Source organism: Myxocyprinus asiaticus, chromosome 24, assembly GCF_019703515.2.
Source record: "Myxocyprinus asiaticus isolate MX2 ecotype Aquarium Trade chromosome 24, UBuf_Myxa_2, whole genome shotgun sequence".
NCBI lineage: Eukaryota > Metazoa > Chordata > Actinopteri > Cypriniformes > Catostomidae > Myxocyprinus > Myxocyprinus asiaticus.
In genome coordinates, this window is record NC_059367.1 from 18,977,288 (window position 1) to 19,005,025 (window position 27,738).

The 27,738-nt window shown below is 43.0% G+C and overlaps 1 protein-coding gene across 8 annotated transcripts in view; it reads left to right on the forward strand.

Moving 5' to 3' along the window:
• dnmt3ba (DNA (cytosine-5-)-methyltransferase 3 beta, duplicate a) overlaps positions 1-27,738 on the forward strand; it is a 103,553-nt gene that overhangs the window by 46,986 nt on the left and 28,829 nt on the right. For 5 of the 8 annotated variants that reach the window (XM_051654142.1, XM_051654143.1, XM_051654147.1 and 2 more), the window contains exons 2-5: positions 18,343-18,472; positions 18,609-18,754; positions 19,016-19,217; positions 25,940-27,714. In XM_051654142.1, the coding sequence (XP_051510102.1) occupies positions 18,343-18,472; positions 18,609-18,754; positions 19,016-19,217; positions 25,940-27,714 (2,253 nt within the window). Of the gene's footprint in view, positions 1-16,099; positions 16,195-17,399; positions 17,652-18,342; positions 18,473-18,608; positions 18,755-19,015; positions 19,218-25,939; positions 27,715-27,738 lie in introns of those variants that run through there. The other 3 variants (XM_051654144.1, XM_051654145.1, XM_051654149.1) reach the window with 3 other exon arrangements.

Genomic DNA, 27,738 nt, shown 5'->3' on the forward strand with positions numbered 1-27,738 from the left:
CTTTGGATTACTTCTTTAGCACTGGTAGATTTTTTCACTTGTTTTGACTATAAAAACTCTGCCAGTACAGTACGACTTAATACACATGTTAAAAATACATTCTCTGAAAAACATAAATATCTTATGCAATGTTGTTTCTAAAACAAGATAAATCAAATTGATCTTGTTTTAAGGATTTTTTTTTTATATTTTTACAGGAAAACAATACAAAAATTATCAAGAATACGAGTCTTACTAGAAAAAATGAAATTATGATCCATGTGAATTTTCTTGATAAATATGATCGTGCCTGGTAAAATGTGCATGTAAAATGGCTAGAGATGGCATTTTAGCTTAGCGTAAAGCTGACAATTTACACAATTTATTTGGTTTATTTCTATTTCTTCTGCTCCAATCTTCAAACGTACTTATCTGTCTGCTCATTTGAATGTAAAACATAAGAAAGTGTTTCACCGCTGTTCAAATGCACTTTGGATCACATCATTTATATGTATATATGTTTTCCAACTGAAAGGACTAAATAATAAATGAAACAAATAACAATAAAATGCAAAGTAATCTCTTCAGTAATCAAAATACTTGAATACTTTGAATGTAACTCTATTCTAATTACCAACTATTTAAATTGTAACTGTAGTGGAATACAGTTATTTATATTTTGTATTTTAAATACGTAATCCCATTACATGTATTCCGTTACTCCCCAACACTGGCCGTGGACTACCGTGGATAGTGGCCGTAACATTACAGCTTGTAATTAGATAATTATATAAGACTCTTGAGATCGACCATTTTGTTACACAGTTTTAGGTCAAAGCTGGCCCACAGCTGAATAGTAAACCCTTGCCAAAACAATAACATTACATAGCAAGTTAGCCAAGCACTACCATGGACTGCAGACGTAAAATGACTGTTTGTAAAAATAAATCCATCTCCACACTTGATCACTATTCATAAATTCTACACAAGTGTAGGTAAAAGTGGGCCAGCAGCTGATTAGCAAATCTATTTAAACACAATAACATTAACTAGCAGGTTAGCAGAGGCCTACAGCTGTGCACTGAGTGTACACCATGGTTGAACTCTCGGTAGCAGATAAATCCACAAATAATCAAGCATACTTACAGGTTGTGATCCTGAAGCATCAGATTGTACCAACAAAGTGGGAACTGCTCCATCTTTCAGGAGTAACCATCTTGAAAACCCAGCATAATTGTGGTTGTACTGCTAAATAATTAAAATACATTTTAACTACTGATTCTTCAATTCGTCTGCCTTTGGAAGTCCAAACAAAGAGGTTTTACTTTCGCAGTGAAGAAAACATCATGGTTACTGGTGTATCCTCCGTTCCCTGATGGAGGGAACGAGACGTTGGTGTCGATGTAGTGACACTAGGGGTCACTCTTGGGAGCCCGAGACACCTCTGGTCTTTGATAAAAGGCCAATGAAAATTGGCGAGTGGTATTTGCATGCCACTCCCCGAACATACAGGTATAAAAGGAGCTGGTATGCAACCACTCATTCAGGTTTTACGCTGAGGAGCCGATATAAGGTCTGGCCACTTCAGCGGGTAGTTCAGCGTTGTGGCAGGAGGGACCAACGTCTCGTTCCCTCCATCAGAGAATGGAGGTTACACCAGTAACCATGACGTTCCCTGTCTGTCACTCACTCGACGTTGGCGTCGATGTAGTGACACTAGGGGTCCCTATACAAAACGCCACAAGGCTGAACTGTGTTACGTGAACTGGCGGTGTGTGGTGGGCAGACTTGCTGTGTGCCTCATAGCCAGCACACCAGGTCGACACGTAACCTCCCCAACACAGTTATGAGTGTCGAACGGCCCTTTTTGGGGACAAGTCGACTACCCAAAGATAGAGACAGGCTTAACCCAGTCGTGGCCTCTTTTCCCCTTCTCTTTTTCCACTCCCTAAAAAAGAAGGGGTTATCTGGGAATCTGACTGGGCCGCCAAGTCTAGTCGGGGGGTGTCCCTCCCAAGGGGAGGACACCGCGGAGACCACACCTCGCCCCAAGAGAGGGGGGGATATTTAAGTGGAAGAATACATCACATGATCTTTCCAACCATGTGGAGAGTCTTCAAGGTAGATCCTGCCCAATGGGGGAGGAGTTACTACAAACATGGAGACTGGGGCAGAGGGGCTCTGCCCAAGGAAGACGCAGTGTGCCAGTAGGGAAATGAATTAGCGGAAGATATAGATCGCATGGGGTTAGCCTTACAGGGAACCGCCACATGCGGAGCACCTACCCCAGAACCGGGCTCTTAGCGCGTGTACTGGGCCGGCAGCGAGTCTCTCCGAACACTCGACTGCCACAGGGCTCGGAGGAAGTCAACCAGGGAACAAATTTTGTGAACACTACTGGGAATTAACGGCGCACGTCTTCAGCTCAAAAGGAGGTGGAAGGCGCTATGTGCAAGCGATACACCCGGCCGGCTATCCTGGGCTTATCCGCTTGTGTTGCGTGCCACTACCTGGGACGAAACCGGTTCCACCTAGAGGTTGTAGAACCTTGCAAAGGTGTTGGGTGTTGCCCAGCCCGCTATTCTGCAATGTCTGTTAGAGAGGCACCTCTGGCCAAGGCCCAAGAAGCCACTACACCACGGGGGGCTCGTAGCCCTACCGGGGGCGGCATGTCCTGGGCGAGATATGCCATAGTTATGGCGTCAACGAGCCAGTGGGCGATCCTCTGCTTGGAGACAGCGCTTCCTTTCTGCTGTGCACCAAAAGCAGACAAAGAGCTGCTCAGAGATTCTAAAGCTCTGCGTGCGATCCAAATAGATGCGTAAAGCGTGCACCGGACACAGCGATGACAGGGCTGGGTCTGCCTCCTCCTGGGGCAGCACTTTCAGGTTCACCACCTAGTCCCTAAAGGGGTGGTGGGAACCTTGGGCACATAGCCCGGTCAGGGTCTCAGGATCACGTGGGAGTAACCTGGACCGAACACCAGGCACGTTTCACTGACATAGAACGCTTGCAGGTCACCTACCCTCTTGATGGAAGTGAGCGCAGTCAGGAGGGCAGTCTTCCGGGAGAGTGCCTTAAGCTCGGCTGACTGCAAAGGCTCAAAGGGGACTCTCTGTAGACCCTGAAGAACTACAGAGGTCTGATGAGGGAACGAGGCGTGGCCTGGAGGGATTCAGCCTCCTGGCGCCTCTTAGGAACCTGATGATCAGGTCGTGCTTCCCTAAGGACTTACCGTTGACTGCGTCATGGTGTGCTGCTATGGCAGCAACGTACACCTTCAAGGTGGAAGGGGACAACCTCTCTTGCAGGAAGGAAAGCACTGATCCGACTGCGCATCTCTGGGGGTCTTCCTGACGGGAAGAACACCACTTAGCGAACAGACGCCACTTAAAAGGCATACAGGCGCCTCGTAGAGGGAGCCCTAGCCTGAGTGATTGTGTCTACCATCGCAGGTGGGAGACAGCTTAGGTCCTCCGCGTCCCATCCAGGGGCCAGACATGGAGATTCCATAGGTCTGGGCGCAGGTGCCGGATGGTGCCCCTTCCCTGAGAAAGAAGGTCCTTCCTCAGGGGAATTTGCCAGGGGGGAGCTGTCGCGAGGAGCGTGAGGTCCGAGCACCACGTCTGGGCGGGCCAGTAGGGTGCTACCAGGACGACCTGCTCCTCATCCTCCCTGACCTTTCACAGGGTCTGTGCAAGCAGGCTCACTGGGGGAAACGCATATTTGCGAATGCCAGGGGGCCAGCTGTGTGCCAGTGCGTCTATGCTGAGGGAGGCCTCGGTCAGGTTGTACCAGACCGGGCAGTGGGGAGGATTTTTGGGAGGCGAACAGGTGCACCTATGCCTGTCGAATCGACTCCAAATCAGCTGGACCACCTGAAGGTGGAGTCTCCACTCTCCCCTGAGGGTAACCTGTTGTGACGGCGCGTCCGCCGTAGTGTTGAGGTTGCCCGGGATGTGAGTGGCTTGCAGCGACTTGAGGTGCTGCTGACTCCAGAGGAGGAGACGGCGGGCGAATTGTGACATACAACGAAGCGCAAACAACCTTGGCGTTTGACATATGCTACCGTTGTCGTGTTGTCTGTCTGAACCAACACGTGCTTGCCCTGGATCAACGGCCGAAACCTCCCCAGGGCGAGCAGAATTGCCAACAACTCGAGGCAATTGATGTGCCAATGCAGTCGTGGACCCGTCCAGAGTCCGGCAGCTGCGTGCTCGTTGCAAACGGCACCCCAGCCCGATTTGGAGGCGTCTGTCGTGACCACGGTGCGCCTGGGGACCAGTTCTAGAGGAACACCTGCCCGTAGGAACGAGAGGTCGGTCCAAGGGCTGAAAAGACGGTGACAGACCAACGTGATGTCCACGCGGTGTGTCCCATGGCACCATGGCCGTCTCGGGACTCGAGTCTGGAGCCAGTGCTGAAGCGGCCTCATATGCATCAACCCGAGCGGGGAGGCCACCGCCGAGGATGCCATATGCCCCAGGAGCCTCTGAAGAAGTTTCAGTGGAACCGCTGTTCCCTGTTTGAACGCCTTCAAACAGGCCAGCACCGACTGGGCGCGCTCGTTCATAAGGCACGCCGTCAAGGAGACTGAGTCCAACTCCAAACCGAGAAAAGAGATGCTCTGAACCAGGAGGAGCTTGCTCTTTTCCCAGTTGACCCGAAGCCCTAGTCGGCTGAGGTGTGAGAGCACCAGGTCCCTGTGTGCGCACAACACGTCTCAAGAGTGAGCTAGGATTAGCCAGTCATCGAGATAGTTGAGAACGCGAATGCCGACCTCCCTTAACGGGGCAAGGGCAGCCTCGGCGACCTTCGTAAAGACGCGAGGAGACAGGGACAGGCCCGAAAGGGAGGACCTTGTACTAATACGCCTGACCCTCGATTGCGAACCGCAGGAAGGGTCTGTGTTGAGGGAGGATCAAGGCGTGGAAATACGCATCCTTCAGGTCTACCGCCGCGAACCAATCTTGATGCCGGACGCTCGCCAGAATGCGTTTTCGCGTCAGCATCTTGAATGGGAGTCTGTTGAAAGCCTAGTTCAGAACTCACAGGTCCAAGATTGGCCTCAACCCACCGCCTTTTTTCGGTACGATGAAGTAGGGGCTGAAAAAACACCTTCTTCATCTCAGCTGGAGGGACAGGTTCTATCGCGCCCTTCCGTAGGAGGGTAGCGATCTCTGCGCAAGGTAGCAGCGTTTTCGTCTTTCACCAAGGTGAAGTGGACACCACTGAACCTGGGCGGATGCCCGTCGAAGTGAGTCGCGCAGCCGAGTCGGACGGTCCGGGCCAGCCCTCGTGATGGATTGGAAAGCGTAAGCCATGCATCCAAGTCCCGCGCAAGGGGGACCAAAGGGACAACGTCATCGGATGTACCGGCAGGTGGGGCCTCGCGGTGGGGTGGAGCTCGAGGTGCCACACCACGTCGTGGCCGTGCTGAGTCTAGGGATATCGAAGCACTTACCTGGCTCCTTGTGACCACCCCTGGAACGGCCTGGGACGGGGGAGGAAGAGGCCTGTCCTCGTGACCCGTGGAGACTGTCACATCAGGGGTGGATTTGTGCCACAGCTGGGCACTCAGGGGCGGGAGACTGCCGCTGGAATGCCAAACCTGCCAAATGGAGTGGTGGACAGTGGTCGTGATGACAACCGTACACACCGGATACGTGACCCAGGGAACAAGGAAACCGCTCTTGCTGAATTCTTGAGTACTGCAGCCATTTGGGCATGCAGCGCAATTAAATGCAAAAGGTAACAAAAAGATGAAGATCTGCTTACCAGCTCCAGAGCAGCGGGTTTCGTTGTCCCTGGGTCGCCCGTCTCAAGGGCGCTTTGAAGCCTTTCACGGGTTCTGGGCGGCCGCGAGACGGGTGGTGTCTGCTTCCTGCGGTGGGCTCCACGCCAGGGCCGGGCTGAAGGGGCAGGCTGCGGCGGAGCCGGTGCAGTCACCGCAGGGGGACGCCCTTAGCAATGAGTAGACGGGGTGCGGGATCTTGAGCCGCGCCAGGGCAGGATATGCTGGCTAGCATCCATTTACTGCTCTACCATCGAGAACTGCTGGGCAAAGTCCTCGACGGTGTCGCCAAATAGGCCCGCCTGGGAAATGGGGGCAGCAAGGAATCGTGTCTTGTCGGCCTCACACATCTCGACCAGGTTGAGCCAAAGTTGGCGCTCCTGGACCACTAGTGTGGCCATCGTCCACCCGGGAGACCGCGCAGTGACCTCTGTCGCTCAGAGAGCGAGGTCGGTCGCCAAGCGCAGTTCTTGTATCAATCCCGGGGCGGAACTACCCTCGTGCAGTTCCTTTAGGGCCTTGGCGGACTTGCAGGAGAGCCATGGCGTGCAGGGCGGAGGCGGCTTGTCCAGCGGCACCGTAGGCCTTGGCCGTCAGAGACAACGTAAACCTACAAGCCTTGGATGGGGGCTTTGGGCACCAAAAAAGACATTCCGTGTTTGCGCTCTTTTAGAGAAATATATACTCTTTTAGAGGGGAAAAATGCTCTTTCAGAAAATATACTCTCTAGTTTTTCTGCCGAAGCGCCCAGGGGCGTTCTCTGCAGTGCACCAGTGCAGAGGGGGGAGAAGCCGCTGAAATGTGCCGTCAGATCCAGCAGAGGTGAATGAACAGTAGTATTCAGCTCAATGAGCATGACCGTTCGGCTCCGAAGAGAAAATCTGAATGAGTGGTTGCATACCAGCTCCTTTTATACCCGTATGTCCAGGGGAGTGGAATGCAAATACCACTCGCCAATTTTCATTGGCCTTTTATCAAAGACCAGAGGTGTCTCGGGCTCCCAAGAGTGACCCCTAGTGTCACTACATCGACACCAACGTCGACAACACTAACCCAACTCATCCTGGCCTCTGCTATAACCACGTTTGTTTGAGGGCAGGCCAAAGTAGCACCTTAGGCAGGCATAATGCAAATGTGTTACATAGTGACGTAGATACTTAACAGAAGAAATGGCTGGACTACAATCGTCTTTGAAAAATGAGACCAATTTTTTTGCAATTACTCCACAGTATGTATGAACAGTGATCTTTTTTGTTTTGTTTTTGTAATTAACATTTTTTATTGATTCAAAGAAAATAACACAACAGAGAAAAACACAACATATACACACCGAATCAACATTTAACTTTTGACCCTCATTAATATCCCTCCCCAAACACCAACCCCACCCTAACCCAAAGAACACCCCTGTGGTCACATAAAATAATACACACACACACACACAAACAATAAAATAATAAATAAATAAATAAATATATAAAAAACATGCATAATTAAACTAAATGTCTCTCTCCTCATCCCTTCCCCTAGAGTCCCCCAATACCGCCAAATACCTACCCCACTTCCTGAAAAACATGTCCTCCATCCAAAGCCTTCCATCTATCATCTTCTCAAAAGCCGCCACCCTCCCCATCTCCACAAACCACTCCGGAAATGGTGGCACTCCATCTGACTTCCAACCCCTTAACTTGTCTACCAATCATCACGCCAGTCAGAATCCAATTTTTTATATATTTGTCCCCCAAAATTATAACTTCCCCATCACCCAAAATACAAAGTCTGGGGCAAAGTCAAATTTGAGTGCCCAGAATGTCACACAAAAAATTCTGAACCTTTAACCAAAAATCTTGAATCTTAACACATCCCCAAAAAACATGAGTTGTGTCTCCAACTTCTGATTGGCATCACCAGCAGGTGGGTGTGTCTTTAAGACCAAGCCTATATAATCTAGAGGGGGTCCAATAAAATCTTTGTAAAATCTTAAACTGCATAAGGCGAACCCTTGCATCTCTAGATGCAGACTTGAAATTTTTCAGAATCTTAGTCCACACTCCATCCTCCAATACCAAGTTCAAATCTTTCTCCCATAATCTCTTAATAGAAGTTAAAGCTCCATCCCCCAGACTCTGAATCAGCAGGGAGTAATACACTGATGCCTCATGACCTTTCCCAAAAGCAGTAATCACCTCTCCCAAAGTATCTGCCGTTTTAGTGGGGCGTATGCTACTCCCAAAAACAGTACAGAGCATGTGGTGCAGCTGTAAATACCTATAAAACTGAAATCTGGGAATCCCAAAATGATGACCCAAATTCTCAAAAGATCTCAACACTCCACTCTCATACAGGTCACCGAGTGTAGCAACCCCCCTCACATCCACTCTGACCAACAGAAAGGGGACTTGTTGATACATAATTTTGGGTTAAGCCATATGCTCAAGGCAACATTTAAATAGATGTCCAAATTGAATACTCTGGTCACTCTTGTCCAAATCATGTGCAAATGTGAGATAACGGGTGTGACATAACTTCTCCGGTTAGTTTGATAGAAATGCTTTGCAATGGCGAAATAGGGGCAAGGACTTCCTGTTCAATAGAAAACCAGGGAGGGGCTCTTTCAGGTGGAAGTGTCCAATGAGCCAGATGCCTGAGACCGAACGCATAATAATAAAACAAAATCTTGGATAGGCCTAGCCCACCTTTGTAAATCAGCCTATGTAATTTGTTGAAATGTAGTCTGGGACGTTTACCATTCCAAATGAAGGACTTTACTATGCTATCAAATTGCTTGAAATAAGAGAGGGGGACATCTATAGGGAGTGACTGTAGCAGGTAGTTGAATTTTGGAATACAGTTCATTTTAATAACATTAACTTTCCCAATCAAAGATAAATGTAATGAAGCCCATCTATCCACATCGCTCGAAAATCTTTTAATTAAAGGGTCAAAATTAACTCTAACTAAATCAGACAAATTTGCTGAGAATAAAATACTTAATGCCCTGTTTGGGCCACTGGAAGGTGCCCGGCTGGAAGGCCGTTACCGGGCAGTATGCTGTCAGAGCCAAAGCTTCGGATTTAGACCAATTGACTTTATATCCTGAGAGCTTGGAAAAGGAATTAATAATTCTGTGGAGGCAAGGCATAGACCTAGTAGGGTCAGAGACAAATAATAAAATATAATTTGCGTAAAGCAAAAGCTTATGCGCCATACTTTACGCCACCACCCCTGGAAATTCATGCTCTTTTCTTATCGTGGCTGCTAATGGTTCCAGGGCAAGACAGAACAATAATGGGGAAAGAGGGCAACCCTGCCGAGTGCCCCTATTCAGAGTAAAATAATCTGAAATTAATCCATTTGTTTGTACCGCTGCTACAGTGTGTCTATAAAGTAACTTAATCCATCCAATAAAAGTACTCCGAACCCATTAATTTCCAAAATCTTTAAAAGATAATCCCATTCTACCATATCAAATGCCTTTTCGGCGTCAAGTGAGATCGAGAGGCAGCAACCGGAGACTGATCATTCGCCACTGACCACATGATATTGATGAGACGCCTGATGTTATCAGAAGAGCTACAGCCCCGAATAAACCCCACTTGATCTATATGTATAAGAGATGTCATAACTTTACTTAATCGGTTAGCCAAAATTTTTGACAAAATTTTTACATCTAGTTGGATCAAGGAAATTGGATGGTAACTTTTACACTCGCTTGGATCTTTGTCCTTTTTAAGGATCAGACTGATCCGGGCTTGTGTCATGGTTGGCGGAAGCTTTCCGTTCTTTAATGATTCTGTATAAACTTCTAATAAAAGTGGAGCCAATTCTGTAGCATAAGAAAAATTCAGTGGCAAAACCATCTGGCCCCAGAGCCTTGCCTGTAGGTAAGGCCTTAATTACCTCGTCAATCTCCTCCAAGTTTATCTCAGAATCAAGAGGTTTTTTGCTCTGTTGTCAATTTAGGAAGTTCTAATGGTTCCACAAAGTTTCTAATATCCTCATTCGTAGACGAAGACTTGGAACTATAAAGATCAAGATAGAATTCTTTAAAGGCATTATTAATATCAATGGCCGAGGTAAAAATTTCACCCCCAGCAGCTTTCACTGAGGGAATGGTAGAAAAAGACTCTCTCTGTTTTATATATCTAGCCAAAAGCTTCCCTGTTTTGTCCCCAGACTCAAAATATGACTGTCTTGCCCTGAATAACCAAAACTCCACTTTCCGCGACAAAATAGTATTATATCTGTATTTCAATCATGTCAATTCTCTGAGGCCATCAGACGACATTCGGCACTTCAGCTCTGCCTAGGCACTTTTAATATTCCCTTCCAATTCCACGAGTTCTCGTGCTTTGGATTTTTTGATGAATGAGGCATACTGTATGATCCGACCCCTAAGAACCGCTTTAAGTGCCTCCCAAGCCATGCCCACAGAGGATACTGAGGACCAGTTAGTCTTCATATAGACATTGATTTCAGTCTTTAGCATTTGTTGGAAATCAGGATTTTGCTAAATGGATACATTAAAGCACCAACTATATGACCTCTTTTTCTCCATATGTTGCAACACCTCTAAGCACACCAGGGCGTGATCTGAGACTAAGATGTTTCCAATTGAGCAATCAACAACAGATGAAATGAGGGATTTAGACATTTAAAAAAAAATCTATTCTAGAATAAATCTTAGGAATTTATGAAAAAAATGTATAATCCCTACCAAATGGGTTCAAAAGTCTCCAAATATCTATAAGACCAAGATTTTTACACATCCTGTGAAGTGTCACTGCTGCTCTAGGGGGCTTATACACTTTTGCTTCACTATGATCAAGGACTGAGTCCATCAAAAGATTAAAGTCTCCTCCCAATATTATATCATGAGGGGTGCCAGCAACTTGCAACATCCCTTCAAAATCTATAAAAAAGCCCTGACCATCAGCGTTAGGTGTGTAAATATTAGCCAAAATCAACCTTTGCCCCTGAATTTCTCCTAAAACTATAATGACTCATCCTAATTTATCTTTAATCTGTTTGAGACATTTGAATTGTAGATGTTTATTTATCAGTATAATGACTCCCCTGATCTTACTTGAGCCAGCACTAAAGAAAACATGTCCACCCCATGTCTTCCCAAATTTTTAAGCTTCCTGCGGAGAAAGGTGCGTTTCTTGAAGAAACACTATATCATATTTATTACACTTAAGAAAAGAAATAACCTTCCTTTTTATGGGGTGCCCCAACCCATTCACATTCCATGTGGAGAGAGATAACCTACACATATTAACATTTGACATATTGATATAATTATTAAAAAAAATTGTGTGTCAAAAACAAGATTATACAGACCACATTCCCCATTAGTACAACAATCAAACCCCGAACTCCCCCCCCCCCCCCCCCCTCCAAACAAAACCAACAGAAAAAAGAAAAACGTGCACATTAACCCCACGCACAACAGCGCCAACCGGCATCAATCCCTCTAAACTCAAAAGGTCCATGTACGCATACGAGAACCCCCACGACAACTTTATAATCGGATTGTTTAAGTCCGGTGCTTCTGCACAAATTTTGTTTGTGCAGAAGCGCACAAACAAAATTTGTGCGCTCGGTTTTGTTTGTTTAACTTTGTAAAACAGACCCCAGCCAACAGGCAGAATAAACACAAAGAACATGTAGATTAATTCACAGAACTGTCTCGAAGGTGTGTTCCTTCACAAAACAAATTCCAGCTGATATAAAGCCATTCAGTTTCCTCGGACAGACAAACAAGTGTTCAGTGAGCCGGCTGCTTATGAGTGCAGCAGATGATGTAATCATTCTAATGTCCCTTAAAAATTCTCCACAAAAACAAACTCCAGCCAAGAGGAGGCATAAGCACAAGGAACGAACAGATTCATCCACAACTGTACTGAAGCAGTATTATTCAACAAAACAAGCTCCAGCAGCTAGTCGGAACCAGCACAAAAAGAAACAAAACAGGCATCCCGGTTCCTCGGATGATCAAGTGTGTATTGAGAGAGTCAAATTCACTCAGAGGCCACGTAAAAAAAAATACACCATGATTTACTCAGTCCGTCAACTTTATAAAAGACGTCCTTTATATGAGCATGTAGATATTTTGCGGTCATCCATAGTGTCCATTCTCAATCTGGCTGGGAACCTCAGTGCAAAAACGATCCTCCGTCAATGCAAAAGTTTCTTGAAGTAAGTGTCACTCCACAAAACAAACTCCAGCCGCTAGGCGGAGCCGACGCAAAAAGACTCGGGAAGAGTTCGTCTAGGAATTTCACCATATCTCTGCTCTCTTCATGCTCAGGAATTCCAACAATCCGTATATTGTTCATTCGGCTCATATTTTCAAGATATTCCAGTTTTTCCAAAATGTGTTCCAAGTCTGTTTTGGACGCGGGCGGATTAGTGGATAATTCCCTTTCCGATGATTTCAAATAATCGATCCGTTTCTCAACATCCTACACTCTTGTGACCAACTCAGAGAATTTTGTTTCCATCGCCGTAATCAATCGACATATTACAGCAAGATCCTCCAAGTCAGCAACAACCTTCGTCAGCATCACCGAGATGTTGGACAGTAGACGCTGAATTTCTTCTCCCGATGTGCCTTCCAAATCGAGTCCCCGGCTCACGGCCTGTTCGGGGGTGTCAGCTTGAGCACGTAAGTGTCTTTTAATGTCTCCAGAGTCTGAGGATTTTGACTTCTTTGCCATGTTTACCTCAAAGAGCAAATATGTAATTGGGTGTATCGAATCTCACCGGATTATAACATGAAAATAATTAAAAAACTATCAAAGTGTGCAGAGCTCGTGATTCACACGTCTGCTTCTCACACGGCGTCACGTGTTCCCATGTGTGAACAGTGATCTTTTAAATTTGAGTGGGACAAATTGCAGGCTGCAGCCCAAAAATGCACAAGAGTATAAGGGGTTAAGGCTATTCAAGTGGACAAGTGGGGCTATCATTATTTAGAAAAGTGAGCCTGTAAAACTTTGCCATGTTCTAAGCCCTTTTATGCTTTGTGGAGCTCCTCTCATTGCAATCCCAATCTGAAGCTATTTCCTTTTCAAACCAGCTTGTGTGTAAAGTCACCAAAATCACACAGCACATTGACTGTTAATGATACACAGAGAGGAATTCTGTTACCATGTAGCCATGCCTGTGCTGTTGGTCAATCATTATTTAGACGAATCTTCATAATCTTAATCATGAGAGATAAAAGTAGGAAGGTTAGGGAAAGAAAGAAAGAAAGAAAGAAAGAAAGAAAGAAAGAAAGAAAGAAAGAAAGAAAGAAAAGACCAGCCCAAACCGGACTTCCTTGTTTGTGTGTCCTGTCTCTCCATCTGCTACTTTGCCTATGTAATCAAATTATATTTGTATGTGTTTTAGATGATACCAAAATGATAGCATTGTGGCGTAAACAAGTCTCATCCAACAGTCTCATACATATTTCATGTTTGAGTTTGATCATCCTTTTTTACATTAGATATGTAAGGGTAGGTTAAAATAGTACTAACATGCTAATTACCTTGTCACACTGTGCCAATGGATGAATGTCTTTTTATTATAATTTCTGCAGCCTCTTCAAGCTGCAAACTACGCCTTACATAAACATGATTGTTTTTGTTATCAGATAAAACCTGTGATCTACTGTAGTCTACTTTATTAAAGAGTCGGATAATGTGATAATGTGTAAAGGTTGCAAACTCGTGGAGTCAGAAGAATTTGGCTATTTGACTTACAAAGTCATCTGACAATAAAAGTGATTTGATTTAACTTGAATGTTGTGACTGGGAACGTTTGAGTAAAGAAGCAAAATACAGAGGCGAATTGCGGCCTTTCAGTACATTAGCGAGTCGCATTTTTGAGATTAGACAGCAGTAGTATTACAGCTAATTTAAATTACCCTGCCATTTTATGTGGTGAAAAACAAACCCTCTTCCCGAAGTCTGTCTGACACCATATCATCAACACACGTTCACGTGTGCCTTCCGCAATTTCAGTTCCGTGCCTTCCGCAATTTCAGTTCCATGTGCTTTCCGCAATTTCAGTTCCGTGCCTTCCGCAATTTCAGTTCCATGTGCGTTCCGCAATTTCAGTTCCGTGCCTTCCACAATTTCAGTTCCGTGCCTTCAGCAATTTCAGTTCCATGTGCCTTCCGCAATTTCAGTTCCATGTGCATTCCGCAATTTCAGTTCCATGTGCCTTCCGCAATTTCAGTTCCATGTGCGTTCTGCAATTTCAGTTCCGTGCCTTCCACAATTTCAGTTCCATGTGTGTTCTGCAATTTCAGTTCCGTGCCTTCCACAATTTCAGTTCCATGTGCGTTCCGCAATTTCAGTTCCATGTGCCTTCCACAATTTCAGTTCCATGTGCCTTCCGCAATTTCAGTTCCATGTGCGTCCTGCAATTTCAGTTCCGTGCCTTCCACAATTTCAGTTCCATGTGCTTTCCGCAATTTCAGTTCCGTGCCTTCCGCAATTTCAGTTCCATGTGCGTTCCGCAATTTCAGTTCCGTGCCTTCCGCAATTTCAGTTCCGTGCCTTCAGCAATTTCAGTTCCATGTGCATTCCGCAATTTCAGTTCCATGTGCCTTCCGCAATTTCAGTTCCATGTGCCTTCCGCAATTTCAGTTCCATGTGCGTTCTGCAATTTCAGTTCCGTGCCTTCCACAATTTCAGTTCCGTGCCTTCAGCAATTTCAGTTCCATGTGCCTTCCGCAATTTCATTTCCATGTGCGTTCCGCAATTTCAGTTCCATGTGCCTTCCGCAAATTCTGTTCCATGTGCCTTCCACAATTTCAGTTCCACGTACCTTCTGCAATTTCAGTTCCATGTGCGTTCCGCAATTTCAGTCCCCTGTGCCTTCCGCAATTTCAGTTCCATGTGCATTCCGCAATTTCAGTTCCATGTGCCTTCCGCAATTTCAGTTCCATGTGCGTTCTGCAATTTCAGTTCCGTGCCTTCCACAATTTCAGTTCCATGTGTGTTCTGCAATTTCAGTTCCGTGCCTTCCACAATTTCAGTTCCATGTGCGTTCCGCAATTTCAGTTCCATGTGCCTTCCACAATTTCAGTTCCATGTGCCTTCCGCAATTTCAGTTCCATGTGCGTCCTGCAATTTCAGTTCCGTGCCTTCCACAATTTCAGTTCCATGTGCTTTCCGCAATTTCAGTTCCGTGCCTTCCGCAATTTCAGTTCCATGTGCGTTCCGCAATTTCAGTTCCGTGCCTTCCGCAATTTCAGTTCCGTGCCTTCAGCAATTTCAGTTCCATGTGCATTCCGCAATTTCAGTTCCATGTGCCTTCCGCAATTTCAGTTCCATGTGCCTTCCGCAATTTCAGTTCCATGTGCGTTCTGCAATTTCAGTTCCGTGCCTTCCACAATTTCAGTTCCGTGCCTTCAGCAATTTCAGTTCCATGTGCCTTCCGCAATTTCATTTCCATGTGCGTTCCGCAATTTCAGTTCCATGTGCCTTCCGCAAATTCTGTTCCATGTGCCTTCCACAATTTCAGTTCCACGTACCTTCTGCAATTTCAGTTCCATGTGCGTTCCGCAATTTCAGTCCCCTGTGCCTTCCGCAATTTCAGTTCCACAAGACACTCGGCAGATTATTTCTATTTGGTTGATATGTGACAGCATTTGGGTATTTTTAAAAGCATGCTATGTATGCTTTTGACAATAAAGAAAGATGTATATAACGAGATGTAGTTTTGTTTAGCAATTCGTGTATATAGTCCAATTTGTACGAATTTGTGAGCATTTAAATGGTCCCACCAAAACAGTTTCCAAATACATATAACAAATTAAAAAGCTCATTCAGCATGGCTTTCCTATGTGCGGGAGAACAATCTTCTAAATGCATCACTGGTCGTGTCATTTTATCGTCTTCAAACTGATTTACAGTTATTTTAGATATAAAGCAGATAGTGAATCGAAACGCGTCGAAATACCGAAAAAGTTACTATCGTTGTGCTTTTACGCGTTACATTTAATACATTACTATTTAAACAAAACCTTAAAAATCTGGTTGCCATAAACAGAAAACAAGGAATAAAGAAAATTATCAGCGTAATTGTTAAATGTGCGATCTGAAAAATCACAAAGACTTTGGTTTGATGTCGCACCGTCGTTCGTATTTCGAAATTAAACAATTGGACACACGTGAAGTCAGCTCACGTTTACTTAACATTTGTATCTCGAAATGGGAAAATACACGTTTCCGCGTAAAAAATCTTAATTTCGTACATTTGAGAAATCATAGCTAGTGTACTATAGGACCTCCCATATGGGTTTTTACAGGCCAATCCTTGTCAGCAAAAATGCATATGTTGGGGGAAGGCACTAGGGTGGACTGGGGATTGCCTTCTAGACTGGGGAGTAGCGAGGTCTCCGGCACTAAGGCACAAAAGAGGTAGGACAGACTTAATGTTTTAAAAGCACGTTTTGCTTGGCAATTTGGCAAATTTCGTGCATAGTAACATACATCCGCAACACATTTCCGTGTTTTGTTTCATGGTCATATGGTTGCATTTTGGTCGACCTTTACAGCTACAAAGACACAAAGACTGATTGACAAAGGCAACCGGTCTTAATACAATGAGATCACGGATATGGTTTCTAAAAGACGTTTTTACTAAATTATAGTTCTGCAAACAAGAGCACTGATGTTGTGCTACATGTAATAGTGTTTACGTAAATGTTCAAGCAACTTGTAAAGCTAAAAGGTTTAAAACAAGAAAAATTCCGGGAAACTAGTCGGTTTTTGTTAGCGGTAAATTGTTTTTGAAACTGTTCGACAAGGCAACATTGATGTGTCTCCGTGACAATTCAGTCTTAATATAACGATATAACCACCAGAATTGTATCATGTCATCCTACCAATAGGTTAAATCAAATGCCGAATATTTAAATGCTTTCTGCCAATTTGTTCTTTATTATGTCATGTATCTCGCGCACTTTGTTTGCGATTCGCGAGTTTTCAATATGTTGTCACTGGTTAATCATATAAAAGTGAAACCTTAAATTCAAGCGTGTAGCTTTCGCGGCAAAATTACCCCGCGAGATTTTCTCCTTCTCTATACATGGTCTGGGGAGGAGTGTTTTACTCAACTCGCTGACGAAAGAGAGAGTCTGTAGTCTTCTTAGTTTTTTAGGAAATGCAATTTCACTCCCACTCCTTGTGTAACATCGGGATCCAAAACCTTTCATTAAACATTGTACATCTCAGATTAACTTAATGTTTTTTCTGTTTTCACAAAACATGACACGTAACTATGTAAACAGTATTTGCTGTATAACTGGTTTTCCATAGAACCTTAGAGGTGTAAACCAAAACAATCACAATTATATAACTGAGATTAACTTTGTTTTATATTTTTTCATTAGAAAAAAGAAAACTATGTAACATTTTTTACTGTATAACTGGATTAGTCTCATTCCAGATTACCTTTGAGGCTTAACCCAAAAAAAAAAAAAAAAAAAAAATTGCAGTTAAAGGTGCAGTATGTAACAATTTTCATGTAATATTTGCCTTTTTTTTTTTTTTTTTTTTTTTTTTTTGCCGTGTGAACGGCTTGTAACGCAACTTACAAAATGAGCCCTTCCCGGACTTCCTAGGTTGCCTATTAAAGCCTGTAGACTGATTTTCATGTGAAGGGAGCGGGTCGCTTTTGCCGGGAAAATCCAAAGGATGTGATGTTATGCGTGCTCCCGAGAGCCTTCTATTGAATCCCGTCCTAAGCGGAAACGTGATCGTGGTCGAACGAAAGCTAGAGTGAACATCAGCAGGGCATTTGATTCCTGAAGGGACCTATGTTCGGTTTTGGGGATCGAAACTGACCCCAAATTGGCATTCTTCTTATTGGACAGGTAAGCTTACATAACTGCAAAGCATGTGAAATATAGTGCCATAAGGATTGATCTGTGTAATTTTAGCTAACTTGATCTTGCCTGCTAATGCTGACGAATTGCAAGCTACCTTGCTTCGTAACTTTCAAATAATTTCAACGATCTTCTCTTAATACTAAAAGTCAGGTATACAGGATAAATTTAAGCAAATACACTGGCTTCTTTATCGTAGTACAACATATGACTTACAAAACATACAATAGTGCAACATAACTGCAATGCAACAGTAAACTGTCTGGTATAGTTCGGTAGTATGTAGCTGTATGTGTGTATCAGTATGCTATGTTAGCTGATAATTAGTTTTAGTTTAGTCTCAAAGTTTGTAGTAAAACAATCATAACTGTAATTTTAATCATGTTACCTCATCTGTCAGCATGATGCTGGTGGATCATGTTCAGTCACTTTGTATGTTACGTCATTGTTTTGGCCGATGCTCGCTCGCGTCCCTATGGAGTGTGTGCACGAGCGCGAGCACCAGCAAAATGTAGCTGGCTGCAGTTCACTTAACGGCTACAGATGTCATTAATAACAAGGGTTTCTGAATCTTGCATACTGCACCTTTAACTTTGGTTATGATTTATTGCTTCTGAATGTTTGTCTCATCTGCTATTATTATATGGTAATAATAATGCTATTATTTTATTAATGGAAGCATAACATGGCAACTAATGTCAGTCTGGACCCTAATGACCTTGAGGACAAGTGCAATCGCTATGAAGTTCTGTCCTGGATCAACGAAACCCTACAGACCAAGTTTACTCATGTGGAGCAGTGTCGTTCAGGTACTGCCCAATGCTTCCAAGTTTTTTTGTTTTTGTTTACGTCTAATTATTGACACAGTTATTGTTTACATTTGAGGTATAAATGGAAGTCAGTGGTTTTAATCTAAATGACCTGTGATTATGTCTTATTTTCCAGGAGCATGTTATTGCCAGCTCATGGACTGGCTCTTCCCAGGGACCATCGACATGAGCAAAGTGAAGTTTCAGTCCCAAGAGGAGTCTGATTTCCTGCAGAACTACAGTCTTTTGCAGACAGCCTTCCGGAAAACAGGGGTGACGAAGGTCAGATTTACCATATTCTATCCTATTAATCATGCATTTAGTGTGTTTTTCAAAGTTGACGTCATTTTTTTCAGTGTTAAAATATTTTCTCCCATCCCAGCTGAGCTTAATGTGTCGAAATCCATGTCATTGATAGGTTGATTTGCATTGCTTGTAATCTGTGGTTTGACATAGCAGGCTAAATCAATGCAGCTGGAGTATTTTGGAAACCAGTTTGAGAACAAGAAAACTCATTATTTAAATTTTTAATGCCTCTTTCAGTCAGTTCCTGTGGACGAGCTTCACAAAGGAAAGTTTAGATCCACTTTTACCTTTCTAAAGTGGTTCAAGAAATTTTTTCTTGCCAATGAGGGGCATGAGAGACTGTACAACCCAGTTGAAGCCCGTGATGGTCAGGATATTGTACTAGTAGACAACGAAGTCTTTAGGTCTCCGAAATCCTGGAAAAGTCTGCATGATTCTGGTAAGCCTGCATTCTTGTTTAGTTTTATAAAAGAAAATTGGGTTTATTTCAGAAGAGGAACTGTCATTGTTCTACAGATTTGTGCCTTCATGTATTACCTATATGTCAAATTTTGGTTCTGTTTTATTAGATTCATGCCTTAAAGTGATAGTTCACTCAAAAATGATATTCTGTCATCATTTACTCATCTTTATGTTGTTTGAAATCTGTATGACTTTCTACTGTAGAACACAAAAGGAGATGTTAGACAAACTGACCCTGTTTACATGCACTTAAGAAAACGGCTTATTCCAGGGTTTTTGCAGAAAGTGGCACTTTGTTATGTATTCTGTTTTCCTTATGGCACTTAAGGCAAGAACACCTAGGTTTCTAACAGAGAACACGGCTTATGTGGCCATACAAACACATAAATGGCATTTCTATAGGTTTTAAAGAGTGCTCAGGTACTTGTGCACTCAAGTGCGTCGGCAGAATCCCGGAGTATGCCATTAGAGGGAAACCACACTACTCTACTTATCTTTCCATCGTGACCCGCCTCGGAAGGTACTTGTGCTCTCAAGTGCGCTGTGGGAATCCCGGAGTATGCCGTAAGAGGGAAACCCCACTACTTCACCACTACTCCACTACTCAACTTAACTTTCCATGGCGACCCACCTTGGAAGGTACTAGACCTGTCAAGGTGAGTTGCAGTGGAAAGTTAAGGAATCAAAACCAGCAGCAACTGTGGGACATTTTGAAATAAAGCAAAACAACAGAGGAAAAAAAATGGAGAAGTCATCCTCAGACGGCATGTTTGTTTTTCACTCCAGAGTAGTGGGGAAGTTAAGTTATAATCAGTTTCCTTCAGAGAGAGCTGTTTACTGACCTGCATGTATACAGGAGTAAAGAGTACGCAATTTACACAGTGCATGTAATCGTGAGTGCTGCTTTCATGTTTTATGCAGCTTTCTGGCAAAAAAAAAAAAAAAGGATGAGTTCACTGCTAGCCTCAGTCACCATTCACTTTTCAGCCCTCTGTATTGGGAATAGTTGACTTGCATATACGACCAATACAGGTGCATCTCAATAAATTAGAATGTCATGGAAAAGTTCATTTATTTCAGTAATTCAACTCAAATTGTGAAACTTGTGTATTAAATAAATTCAATGCACACAGACTGAAGTAGTTTAAGTCTTTGGTTATTTTAATTGTGATGATTTTGGCTCACATTTAACAAAAACCCACCAATTCACTATCTCAACAAATTAGAATACATCATAAGACCAATAAAAAAAACATTTTTAGTGAATTGTTGGCCTTCTGGAAAGTATGTTCATTTACTGTATATGTACTCAATACTTGGTAGGGGCTCCTTTTGCTTTAATTACTGCCTCAATTCGGCGTGGCATGGGGGTGATCAGTTTGTGGCACTGCTGAGGTGGTATGAAGCCCAGGTTTCTTTGACAGTGGCCTTCAGTTCATCTGCATTTTTTGGTCTCTTGTTTCTCATTTTCCTCTTGACAATACCCCATAGATTCTCTATGGGGTTCAGGTCTGGTGAGTTTGCTGGCCAGTCAAGCACACCAACACCATGGTCATTTAACCAACTTTTGGTGCTTTTGGCAGTGTGGGCAGGTGCCAAATCCTGCTGGAAAATGAAATCAGCATCTTTAAAAAGCTGGTCAGCAGAAGGAAGCATGAAGTGCTCCAAAATGTCTTGGTAAACGGGTGCAGTGACTTTGGTTTTCAAAAAACACAATGGACCAACACCAGCAGATGACATTGCACCCCAAATCATCACAGACTGTGGAAACTTAACACTGGACTTCAAGCAACTTGGGCTATGAGCTTCTCCACCCTTCCTCCAGACTCTAGGACCTTGGTTTCCAAATGAAATACAAAACTTGCTCTCATCTGAAAAGAGGACTTTGGACCACTGGGCAACAGTCCAGTTCTTCTTCTCCTTAGCCCAGGTAAGATGCCTCTGACGTTGTCTGTGGTTCAGGAGTGGCTTAACAAGAGGAATATGACAACTATAGCCAAATTCCTTGACATGTCTGTGTGTGGTGGCTCTTGATGCCTTGACCCCAGCCTCAGTCCATTCCTTGTGAAGTTCACCCAAATTCTTGAATCGATTTTGCTTGACAATCTCGGTTGGTTGTGCATCTTTTTCTTCCACACTTTTTGCCAGCTTCTTTGGCAATGAATGTTTGTGGCTTACCCTCCTTGTGAAGGGTGTCAATGATTGTCTTCTGGACAACTGTCAGATCAGCAGTCTTCCCCATGATTGTGTAGCCTAGTGAACCAAACTGAGAGACCATTTTGAAGGCTCAGGAAACCTTTGCAGGTGTTTTGAGTTGATTAGCTGATTGGCATGTCACCATATTCTAATTTGTTGAGATAGTGAATTGGTGGGTTTTTGTTAAATGTGAGCCAAAATCATCACAATTAAAAGAACCAAAGACTTAAACTACTTCAGTCTGTGTGCATTGAATTTATTTAATACACGAGTTTCACAATTTGAGTTGAATTACTGAAATAAATGAACTTTTCCACGACATTCTAATTTATTGAGATGCACCTGTATTTGTGCAATGCGACTAAACATTTATGTTATTAGCCACTGGCTAGTAAATATTCAGATTACACTTGTGCCAGTGATTGAGTTGTGTAGAGCACAAAGATCCTTTCACTGCATGCTGTGTCTCAAGAGCCAGCACTGTAAGGAAATGTAAATTATTTGACTGCAGGGAGTTCTTAGTTGTCGTGGATCACGGTGTCACCATTGCTTTAATTGAGCCATGATACGCCATAGCTACATTTGCATTACATTTAACTATGTATGTTTTTCAGTAGCATTACTCTTACATGCTGTCAGAAGTCTGGTGTGTAAAAATTAAAATGTACTAGCCAATGGCGATTCTTTCTACAACTTGTCAGTAGAGGGTTGCTTCTACTGAATGAAAAAAAGATGCTATGAAAGTGATTAGTGACTGAGGCTAACTTTTTTACTTTCTGCGAAAGGAAAAGTCATACAGGTTTGGTATAACATGAGGGTTAGTAATTGATGACAGAAGTTTTATTTTGAGTGAGCTAGACCTTTAACAACATGAAATTTTATTGTTCTCAGTAGCATTTACATCAAGGGTCTTCAACCGGGGGTCCACGTTGACACCGCAGAGGGTCTGCAAATTATTTTTTGATCCACCATTGGCACGCATTAATCAAAGTTATAGCGAAAGAGAGGAGTGTGCATTTCATGTAGTTAAAAGTCTCTACATGTTGACGTCCCTCGCACCTGCATGTCAAATCTTCATCTTGCAGTAATCCTTCCTCATGTTCGTGCATCCTGTTTTATTTAGTTATGAACTGAATGGAAAGCCAAACATTATTAAAGTGTGACAAAACTGTGCTAGTCAACGGAAGCATGCAGCGCAGTCAAACCATTTGTGTGACCACTGCTCATCACGAGCTGCTGATAGCGCAAAGCGGATTCGTTTTTTTCTTCTTCTGATTAACACTTTTATTGATTCAGACGCATGAAACAGAAAAGCAAACATATATACACCGAATTAACTTCCCCCATAATTCCCTTTCGCCCTCCTAATCCCCAACCCCACCCCGACCCCCAACAAACATCCCTGTGGTCCAACTTGAGAATAAAAAATATATATAAAAATAAAAATCAACACACATTTAAAACTACACATCTCTCTCCACTTCCCCTCCCCGAGAGCCCTCCAAATATAGCTGCCCCATTTTCCATTAAACAATTCCAAGTTTCCCTGCCTTCTATATGACATTTGTTCGAATGCTGCCACCCTGCCCATCTCCATGCACCACTTCCGAAATGAGGGTGCTCCAGCCGACCTCCATCCCCTAAGGATGACCTGCCTGCCAATCATAACACTGGCTAGGACCCAATTTTTTATATATTTATCCCCTATATTAATGACCGCCCCATCGCCTAATATACAGAGTCTGGGGCAAAATGAAATTTGAGTGTCCAATACGTCACACATAAAACTCTGAACCCTCAACCAAAAATCTTGGATCTTAACACACCACCAAAAAACATTGGTTGTGTCCCCATCTTCTGACTGGCATCCCCAGCAGGTGGGTGTGTCTTTAAGACCAAGCCTATACAATCTAGAGGAGGTCCAGTAGAATCGATGTAAAATCTTAAATTGCATAAGATGCACTGTGATGAGGAGGGTGGGGCTGGCCGTGCGGTCTCACGGCCCCGCCCTCCTCCTCATCACATGCACCCTTGCATCTCTAGGTGTAGACTTGACGTTTTTTAGAATCCTAGCCCACACTCCCTCCTCCAATACCAAGTTTAAATCTTTTTCCCATAATCTCTTGAGAGAAGTTGAAGCTCCATCCCTCAGACTCTGAATTAGCAGGGAGTAATACACTGATGCCTCATGGCCTTTTCCAAAAGCAGTAATCACCACTTCCAGTGTATCTGCCGCTTTAGGGGGGTGTATGCTACTCCCAAAAATAGTACAAAGCAGGTGGCCCAGCGAAGCAGATTAGTTTTAACAGTGCTGCAGTAAAGGGGCCAAGCAAATAAACGCATCTGGTTTGCGTTTGTTACTCTTTGTTGATGAACAGATGACAGGCTACAGTTTCTTGTATTGTTAGTTGCTTTTTACTTTCAGAACAATAGCTTACCTGGTGTAAATAAATAGATACCTTTGAGATTATTAATCTAGCATAGGCTACATTCCAAACACACAAGACAGTGACTCTCAAATCATCATAGTTAAAGGTGAACTCATTACAGAGTTTCCTCATTACAAAGTGTTACTCCTTAAGAAATTAACAGTGATTTTGAAACAAATAAACTCGACCACTCACATGAGATGAAGTCTTCAGCCATATCAGTAACCTTATAAAAGATGTTTCATTCTGCATGTCAAAAAGATTGCAGAACCCTGCTGTACATCACCAAATGGTTATTCTAATTGCAATGTAGTTTGCAATGCAAACATCATAATGTATGTACATAAATTAATATAGTACCATACATGTTATTATAGGCATAAAACACAACACTCAATTTTGTACAATATGTAACAGGGGGTCCCTGCTCTGTTTCTCTATCCACCAAGGGGTCTGAAAAAGGTTAAAGACCCCTGATTTACATCATAGCAATATGCTATAGAATTTTGAATACAAATTAGATTTTCTATGTATTTAATTAGTACTTGGGCTGCAACTAACAATTATTTTGATAATCGATTAATCTAACAATTATTAGAATGATTATTGCAACGATTAATCATTAGCTCTTAACCGATTATTCAGCTTGTGCCCCGACTTAAAAGGTTGTATTAAATGTGCTTACTAACAATAAAGAGGACAAAATCATCTTTTAAAAATACCTCTAAATGACATTCACTGAATTAAAGGGAAAAATAATTCAGTACATTCAGTAAAGAAATTCACTGCAAAAATTGCTATTTTTATCAAGTGTTTTTGTCTTGTTTTCCAAAATGGTCTAAAAATCCTTAAAACAAGATACATTTACTTGAGAAGCAACATATAAGATATTTAGACATGCCTTAAGAGAATGTATCTTAAATATAAGTGTATTTTGTATATAAGTGTATTTTTTCACTTGTTTATACTTCTGCAAGTGCAGTAAAGACAAAATATACTTATATTCAAGATCTGTTTTCTAAAGGCAAGTCTAAATATCTTATATGCTGCTTCTCAGATGAATGCATCTTTTTTTATAGGATTTTTAGATATTTTAATATATTTGTATTTTTAATATTATATTCAACATTCTCAGATAAATTTTTTTCTTCTGCAGTATAGCTGCTAAAGAAAATGTAAGTTGTTTTAAAGGCGTTTTAGATATTTATATTAGAAAACAAGCCAAAACAAAAACAAATCAAAAACGTATTTTGTTGCAGTGTATAATGGGGCGAAGACTACCCTCTCTCATTTTTCTGTTCACTTCAATCCAGCTTTAACTCACAAAAAACAAACTCTCTCCTCTTATTAAAGCTGCTTATTGCCAGTTTTCTTCACAATAAGAAATGCACAGTGACATATATTATGATTCAATAATTCGTGAGCCATCACGTTATGATCTAGCTGCATTAAGCGTGCGTGCTCAAGGGATGAGCGTCCCCGCAACAGAGTGTGCCTCAGCCGGTTGCAGTTTCAATCTCTCCCCCTTAGATCGGGACATTTACACAACTCATAGAAGAGGCGCTGACCTCACAGAGAAATGCCATTTTCGGAGTTTGTAGTTATTTACAAGATCTGCTTCTATATTATTTGAACTTTAATAAAGCTGTAACGCATTAAAAAGAACTGCATTTAAGATGTAACGTCGGGGTGTTTCCTTTAAAGAAGCTTGACAAGCAAGTGTTGCTTCAGCGGAGCGGCAGCTCCAGCTCCACTTATTCCACAACGAGAGTGCTTCTGTATTTACTTATTTTGTATTTTTACATTATAATTCCCTCATACTTTGCGATCTACATCACCTGAAGCTGTTTGGAAAGGTTAGAGTGCATCTGGACTCTGAGCTGTGTAATTCTTCCTCTCCTCAGTCAGGCGTGAAGTGCAGTGCTGCTCTCGCGTATCATTAGAGTTTAATGTGATCTCGTTACGTTAAATGAGATCAAACGACTATTCGACAACGGAAATTTTTGTCGACAATAATTTATATCGTTACAAATATTTTATTTTATTGTCCATGGTTGTTTTTAATTTTATACAGGCAGCGTAAGAGACGAGCCTGACATGGAATTGAATGGGAAGATGCGAGTTGTGACTTATGACCCTAAATGGCAAAAAATCACAAAATGGATAGGGGCCAGCGATCTTGGGGACAATTTTGCTTACTGTACTTTGTGTGACACCAACATCATGCTGAACGCAGGTTTTTTTGATGTGAAACGACACCAGCAGACTAAAAAGCATATGAAGCATGAAATGGGAGCATTAAATTCATCTGAGAGAAAGCAGGTTGAAGACTCAAGACTCATGATTTCTTGTAGTGAAATCATGCTGCTCTTCATCCAAACTCATTGCCTATCCAGTTTACCCTCAAGGATCAGCAAGGTCTCCCAACATACTGCAAGATATATCCTTGGACTAAAGTACCCAAACGACATTGTTTCGGCTTGTAAGCTGAACCCATACTGTGTTTACGTGTGTGGGGATGTGCCACTTGATGTAGAGAGTGGAGAAAGGACCTGCCATGTGGTACTTGTGGGTTTCTTTGATGAAAAGTTAGCTAAGTATTCCATCCGTATCCTTGATGTCTTTCAAGCATTTGCCGAAGACTCAGATTGTTCTGTAACTGTATGTTTACTCAACGTCCTGCAAAAGTTTGAGCTTCCTGCTAGCAACATGGTTGCGTTCTACATTGATGACCAGGACCAGACCTCAGAGAGTGTTGCCGTGCAGATTAGGGAGCTCAACCCAAAGGTGATTGATCTTGGAGGACTTTACTGCTTACCAGACTCTGCCTTCAATGCTGGCTTAATGGGTCACTTTAGTGAGGTTCAGGAACTTATTGTAAACATCTATGGACACTACTCAACTTGTTCCACCAGTAACGACAAACTCAAGATGCTGTTTGCAGGAATTGATGGACTAAAAGTCTCCAGCCCTCCACTCTCAATCAGCTGTGAAGATTTTTGTTTGCTTCTTCAAAGGATGCTTGGAATATGGACAGATTTGATGTCATACTTCAGTTCCTGTGATGAGAACAATGATAAAGCTAAGCATATTTGCACCCAGTTGGAGAACCCTAAAATCAGGGTCACCTTGATGTACCTGGACCATACCCTTGGACCATTACGTGCCTTCGGACAACGGCTGCAACATTGCAAAGGTTCTGCTCGTGCTGATCTTGTGCAGATTCTTCGAGAAGCAAGTGGGCTTCTGCGATCTTTTGCCTCCAGCTTTCTTCGCCCTCATGCGGTCATACGTTACCTAAAAGAACGAGACCCAGCCATCTTGGAGAACTCAACATTCTGCCTTCCGGCTACTGAGCTTAGTCTGGGTGGGGCAGTTGAAGACTTCATCTCTGCCCAAGAAGAGGAACTAGCAGACTCCCTCAATGTTTTTCAGGATGAGAGTTTATCATTGTACAAAACACTTACTACTAGCATTGCTAGCTGTCTACCTCTAAGCGATGGAATCCTGAGGAGCATGTCACAGCTGCTCAGTCCAGCAGGAAGGTTAAAGATTATGGGAAAGAGTATAGTTGAACTTGCCGTACAGTTTGGCCTTTGTGCCAATTCTGAAGATTCTGCTAAGCTCACCGATGAATTCTTGGAGTACCAGCTTGTAGAGGATAAGGAGCTGAAAATGGAAGAGGGGTTTGATGAAGGGCTCCTAGATACATCTTCAACCCTTTCCCTGGAGCGATACTGGAGTATTGCCCTTAAGACTTTTGCACCAGTATCCATCTTCAGGAGACTTGTTCTCAGTCTTTTGGCTTTGCCGTGTCCATCTCTTGGAGCAGAGAAGATTTTTGCTCAGGTATATAGTACACAACAGTATCAT